This window comes from Belonocnema kinseyi, chromosome 6 (genome assembly GCF_010883055.1).
Source record: "Belonocnema kinseyi isolate 2016_QV_RU_SX_M_011 chromosome 6, B_treatae_v1, whole genome shotgun sequence".
NCBI classification, from domain to species: domain Eukaryota; kingdom Metazoa; phylum Arthropoda; class Insecta; order Hymenoptera; family Cynipidae; genus Belonocnema; species Belonocnema kinseyi.
Genome location: NC_046662.1, coordinates 44,129,168 through 44,136,428, shown reverse-complemented (window position 1 = coordinate 44,136,428; position 7,261 = coordinate 44,129,168). Strand labels below are relative to the sequence as shown.

The following is a 7,261-nucleotide window of genomic DNA, read 5'->3' as shown; positions in this document are numbered from 1 at the left end:
TTTAAAATAAAAAATTTTAAGCTTTTAAAAATTTAGAGAGTTACAAAAATATAAATTCAGGTTATCATTTTAAATTTTCTAAATTGAAGTATCAATCAATGCATTAAAATTTTTTCGAAATTATATCATTTAAAGCGTTTTTAAGCTAGAATCATTAAAAATTGAATGCTACCTTTTTTTAACTTACATTTCGTTTTACATTTTTTCATTAATTTTTGATAATTTTGTAAATATTTTTTAAAACATTTGCTTAAAATTCATTTTTCAAAATAAAAAATAATTTTCAAATTTTCTTTAACATTTTTTTAATTCTTTTTAATCAACAAATTTGCCAAATCAATATTTGGTTTCAAATTAGGCCTTGGACTATTTAGATTGAAATTTTGTTACGTATAGCTGGATTTTTACGGTAATTTATAAATAATGATTTTAAATGAACAATCAAATATTCCTAAATATTTAAAAAAAAAATTATTTTTCTTAATTAAAAAGTTTAAAATTGAATGGTTTAAAAATGGAGTATTTTAGACTGAAATAATATTTGGAATTTAATAGAAGCCTTGGATGATAAGTATATTATTTTACAATTATTTAACAATTGAAAATAATTTATAAAGTTTCAATCGGGCGTTTACATTTGTTTTAAGTAATAAGACTTTCCAATTGAATCGATTTAATTTTAACGTTAAACTCGGGAAATTCTAAAATTCTGAAATAATTCCGAATCATTTCAAAATACAATTCAATTTTAAAAATGATTAATTTATATTTGCAGTTGATCAACCAAAAAGGATTTTTTTAAAATCAAAAATCTTCGATTTCAAAGGCTTCTAATTTTAAATTGTTTAAGGCTCTAAAACGGCATTTAACATTTTTTTTTAATGTACGCTTAAAGCTGAAAAATCTTTTACTAATTATTTGAAAAGCGATTAAAATTTAATGAAACTTAAAAAGTCGAACTCTTAACGCCAAAATTTTTTCCGTTTGAAGTAATAATAACTAAGCTGCAAATTAAAGCACTCAAAGTGGAACTTTTGAATTTCAAACCTTTAAAAATTTTCTTAATTCAAAGATGTTGTGTTCAAATTTTCAATAATTCAAATAAAAAATGTTAAGCGTTTATAAATTTACATTCAGTTGCAAAGATATCAATTCAGGTTATCATTTTCAATGTTCTAAATTAAAGTATCAATCAATGCATTGAATATTTTCGAAATCATATCATTTAAGGCATTTTTAAGCTAGAAACATAAAAAGTTGAACGCTCGTTTTACATTTTTTCAAATTTTTAATTATTTTTTTAATTTGTTCAAAACATCTTTTAAAATGATTTGAATTTTTCCTAACATTTTTTCTGAACATTTTTTTTATTATTCTGCTAAATTAAACAAATGTCCATAAAACCTTCCACATTGAATTTTGATAATTTTTTAAATCTTTCTAAATATTTTCTTAAAATTCATTTTCCAAAATAAAAAATTATTTTCAATTTTCCTATGAATTTGAAAAAATTCTTTTTAATAAAATCTACCAAAATCTATATTTAGTTTCAAATTAGGCCGTGGACTATTTGCATTTACATTTTGTTACAAATAGCTAGATTTTGAGGGTGTAGACACTTCGTTTGATTTTTTTTCTTTAATAGGACAATTAAAATTGTAGTGTTCAAAGTTTTTTATTCAGTTTTGAATACTTAATTTATAATTAATACTGATTTTAAATTAAATTAGTTATTTCTAAATATTAAATAATTGTCAAATTTCTGAATTAAAAAGTTTAAAATGGAATGGTTTAAAATGGAGTATTGCAGACTAAAATAATATATGGAATTTAATAAAAGCTTTGGATTATGAGTATATTATTTTGAAATTATTTAAAAATTGAAAATAGTTTATGAAGTTTCAATCGGTCGTTTAAATTTGTTTAACTAATAATATTTACCAATAGGAAAAGTTTAATTTTTAACGTTGAACTCTGTAAATTCTAAAATTGTGAACTATTTCCGAATCATTTAAAAATACAATTCGATTTTTAAAATAATTTATATTTACAGTTGATCAATAAAAAATTTTTTTTATCAAAAATCTTTGATTTTAAACGCTTATAATTTAAAATTGTTTGAGTCTTTGAAACGGCATTTTAAATTCTTTCAATTAAAATCTACGCTTAAAAATGAAAAATCTTTTACTAATTATTTAAAAAAAGATTTAAATCTAATTTGGAAAAATTTTGGTTCTAAACATTTTTTAATTAAATGGAGGTAACGTGTCAAATAAAAAATTTTAAGCTTTTATATATTTAGATTCAGATGCAAAAATAGGATACCAGGTTATCATTTTAATTTTTTAAAGTTATCATTATCAAGTTTTTAATTATTTTTTTAATTTGTTCAGAACTTCAAAACATCTTTTAAAATGATTCGAATTTGTCACAAAAATTTTTCTGATCATTTTTTTAAAATATCCAGCAAAATTTAAAAAAAAATCCATAAAATCTTCTACATTAATTTTTGATAATTTTGTAACTCTTTCTAAATCTTTTTAAATATTTTCATAGAATTCATTTTTCAATATACGTTTAAAATTGAATGGTTTAAAAATGGAGTATTTTAGACTGAAATAATATTTGAAATTTAATAAAAGCCTTGGATTATGAGTATATTATTTTGAAATTATTTAAAAATTGAAAATAGTTTATGAAATTTCAATCGGGTGTTTAAATTCGGTTAAAATTTAAATTGTTTAAGTCTTGAAAACGGTATTTTAAATTATTTAAATTAAAATATACGCTTAAAAATGGACAATCTTTAACTAATTATTTAAAACCCGGTTAAAATCTAATTTGAACCTGTCAAAAAATAAATTCACTGTCATTTTCCGGCTCGCAAATATTTTTTATGACCAATGAAATTTAAAAAATCGAACTCTAACGCCAACATTTTTTCCATTTGAAGTAATAATAACTACGCTGCAAATTAAAGCACTCAAAGCGGAACTTTTGAATTTTAAACTTTTAAAACTAAAGTTAAAAAATTGTTCTTAACTCAAAAATGTTGTATTCAAATTTTCAATAATGTATACGTATAAAATTGAATAACAATTTCTAACTAAAATTTTCTTAATTAAATCGAAGTAACTTGTCAAATAAAATTTTTTAAGCTTTTATAAATTTAGATTCAGTCGCAAAAATATGAATCCAGGCTATCATTTTCATTTTTTTTAAAGTTATCATTATTAAATTTTTAATTATTTTTTTAATTTGATCAGAACTTCTAACATCTTTTAAAATGATTCGAATTTAAAATTTTTTTTTTAATATCCTGTAAAATTAAACAAATTTCGATAAAATCTACCACATTAATTGTTGATAATTTTGTAAATCTTTCTAATTATTTTCACTATTTGCATTAAAATTTTGGTACGAATAGCCAGATTTTGACGCTATAGATACTTAATTTAATTTTTTTCTTAATAGAAAAATTAAAAATGTAACGTTTAAAGTTTTTTTTTGAATACTTAATTTATAATCACTGATTTTTAGTGAACAATCAGATATTTTTTCAATATTAAGTAATTGTCACATTTCTTCATTAAAAAGTTTAAAATTGAATGGTTTAAAAATGGAGTATTTTAGACTGAAATAATATTTGAAATTTAATAAAAGCCTTGGATAATGAGTATGTTGTTTTACAATTATTTAAAAATAGTTTAATTTTTAACGTTAAAATCTGGAAATTCTAAAATTGTGAACTGATTCCGAATTGTCTTGTAATCTAAATTATTATTCACTTTAACAATTTTTAAGTATAATTCAATTTAAAAAAAAATTTATATTGACAATTGATCAATCAAAAATGTTTTTTTTTTTTTAAATCAAAAATCTTCGATTTTAAAGACTCAATTTTTAATGGTTTAAGTCTTAAAAACGGCGTTTTAAATTCTTTAAATTAAAATGTACCCTTAAAAATGGACAATCTTTAATTAATTATTTAAAACCCAATTAAAATCTAATTTGGACCAATTTTTTTCCTAAAAATTTGCAAAATTCCCTGTAAAAAAATAAATTCACTGTCATTTCCCGGTCCAGCGGCCACCCTGTGAATAATTAATAATACGGATAAATCTGAATGATTGAAATCTGCATGTTTTTGATACAGTTTGCCATTCGTCACAAGTCACAACAACTCGGTAGAAAGGTAACATTTTTAAAACGGAAAATAACAAAGAAAGAAATTCAATTGTAATTTGACTGTTTTAAATGTAATCAAGAGTCCAGCTGTACAAAACTTAACCTAAGCGATATACACATACACACATAATTCTTATTGTTACATAAAACCATTTTAGGGGAATCTGTATTATAATACTGCAAATCTCATTGTTATTTTTATTTATATAAAAATATGTTTATGGATGTGGAAAGATCACAAATTGTGAATCGTAATAAAGACTGTTGCAGGTTTATATACTTTTTAGATTTAACATTATGGCGAATATCCTTCAAGAAATTTCTATGTATAAATAATATGATTCTGATATTCTGATTTACTTTTAATATAAAGGTAGAAAATGATCGTGCTTGTCATTTCTTACGTCGTCTTTTTTATATAAAAGCAAACTTATTATTGAAAATCCTAAAAATGGAAAAGTTCTGTGCTAAGAGACTGAAATGCCGCCACTGGATTTTGAGACTTTGGCAATTTCTTCCTTGAATTTTGCAATTGTTTCTCTCGCTAGTGTTAATTTTTCCTTTAGTTCTCCAACTTCGGACCTGACTTTATTTCTGGCTTCCATTATGGCTTTCAGAGCCGATTCTTTCTTGGCCTCAACTGCAACAGTCGAAAGATATTTTATTTACTCTCCTAGGTAAGAAAATAAAAATTAAATATTTTATTGAAATCACGGGGTGTCCACTTAAAGCCTGGAAAAAATTCCCTGACAATTCCAGGATTTTTACAGGTATATTCTTTTTTTAACAAATTTTTATTTCATCTTCTTACACTTTGAGTTGAGTGCATATTTAGGCAAAATTAATTAAAAATTAAAATTAATTAAAGTGCTTCAAATTTCTAACTTCTAAAGTGAAAATACTGCATTTTTAACACGATAAATTCAATTTTAACCAAATAGTTCAATTTTAAAAAAACAAAGAAATCAATTTTCAACCAAAAAGTTGAACTTTGAACTGAAAAAGAACAGTTTCGAACAAAAATGTAATAGTTAAATTATTAGTTAAAAAAAATATATATATATTCAATTAAAATAATGAATCTTCAGCTAATATAGGTGAATTTTAAGCAAAGAGGATGCATTTTTAACAAAAAGTTCAACTTTCAACCAATTAGTTTTATTTCCAACCAAACAGGTGAATTTTCTACTAAAATGCTAAATCTTTAACTGAAATTTTCAAAACCAATAAGATTAATCTCTACAAAAAAAAAAACGAATTTTCATCAAAATATATAAATTATTAAATAGAAAAGATAAATTTTCAACCACACATGGCATAGTTTAATTTGCAGTAAAAAAATTCCAATTGAAATAGATGAATATTCGACTAAAATGATTTCTCAACAAAATACATGAAATCTTAAGCAAATAATTACGAGTTTTCAACTTAAAAGGCAAATGTTGAACAAAATAGTTGAATTTTTAAATAAAATGAAGAATCTTCAACTCAAATAGTTGAATTTTAAGCCAAAAAGATTCATTTTCAGCTAAAATTATAAATATTTAAATTTTCAAACAAGAAAATTATTTTTCAAATAAAAAGATTAATTTTCTACCAAGAGACGATTTTTCAACAAAATATGTGAATTTTTCAAAACCAAATAGTTGAATTTTCAACAAATTAATGAATCTTCATCAGGAATAGTTGATTTTTAAGCCCAAAAAATTAATTTTCAACTAAATGTTGAATCTTTAACTGTAATAGTTGAATTTTCAATCAAAATTGGTTCATTTTGCTGAAAATTCGTCGTTTTTTATTCAAAATTAATTTTGTTTAAACTGCAAATTGAACTATTTTGTTTAGAAACTAAATATTTAATTGGTTGTGAATAAACTTTTTTGTTGATAATTCATATTCTCGAGTTGAAAATTCAAAATTGTTGTATAAAATTCAATTATTTGGTACAAAAAATAAGTGTTTTGTAAAAAATTAGTTTTTTTCTTTATTGTTACATTTTTTAAATAAATTTGATCAATTTTAACATAAAATAGTGAATCTTTAACTGAAATAGTTTACTTTTAGGCCCAATAGATTAATTTTTAACCGAAAAGATGAATTTTCAAAGAAGAAAATTATTTTTCAAATAAAAAGATTAAGTTTCTACCAAGAGAAACGAGTTTTTAACCAAATACGTGAATTTTTAACTAAAAAGACAATTTTTCAACCAGCAGGAACAGTTGAATTTTCAGCCAAAAAGATAAATTTATAACTAAAATGCTTAATCTTGAACTGGAATAGTTGAATTTTCAACAAAAATTGATATATTTGTGCTAAAAATTCGTTTTTTTTTTGTTCAAAATTAAGTGTTTCAACTGTGAATTGAACTATTTTGTTTAGAAATCAAATATGCAATTGGCTGTAAATAAACTTTTTTGTTAATTCATATTCTCGGGTTGAAAATTCATCAATTTTACATAAAATTCAATTATTTGGTACAAAAAATAACTGTGATAAATTTTAAACTAAAATAGTGAATCATCAACTGGAATAGTGTAATTTTAAATAAAAAAGGACCATTTTTAATTAAGATATGCCGAATCATCAATTTAAATTTTTAACCACACATTTAATAGTTTAATTTTCATTAAAAATAAGAATTGTTCACAAAAAAAATCCAAATGAAATAGATAAATTTTGGACAAAAATTACGATTTCTAAAAAAAAGACATGAATTCTCAAGCAAATAGTTGAATTATCAACTACAAATATTAATTTTCAAACAGGAAATTTAATTTTCAGAAAAAAGATTAATTTTTTAACAAAAATACGATTTTTTCACAAAATAATAATATTTTAACGAAGTAGTCGAGTTTTTAGTTAGAAATGAAAATATTGAACCAAATACTTGAATTTTCAATCAGAGATATAATTTGTTAACCAGATAGTTAAAATTGCAGATTGAACTATTTTGTTTAAAATTCAACTAATTTGATGTAAATAAACTTTTTTGTTGATAATTCATATTCTCGGGTTGAAAATTCCACAATTCTGATTCTTTAACTAGAATTTCCAACCGCTAACTAAATCCAAT

The 7,261-nt window shown here is 22.0% G+C and overlaps 1 protein-coding gene across 3 annotated transcripts in view; it reads right to left on the bottom strand.

The window, feature by feature from the left end:
- Nucleotides 1-4,237: 4,237 nt before the first annotated feature.
- LOC117174666 (YEATS domain-containing protein 4) overlaps nucleotides 4,238-7,261 on the bottom strand; it is a 31,171-nt gene continuing 28,147 nt past the window's right edge. For 2 of the 3 annotated variants that reach the window (XM_033363956.1, XM_033363958.1), the window contains one exon: nucleotides 4,238-4,828. In XM_033363956.1, coding sequence (XP_033219847.1) covers nucleotides 4,656-4,828 — 173 coding nt within the window. In that variant the 3' untranslated portion in view covers nucleotides 4,238-4,655. The remainder of the gene's footprint in view (nucleotides 4,829-7,261) is intronic. The other variant, XM_033363957.1, reaches the window with a different exon arrangement.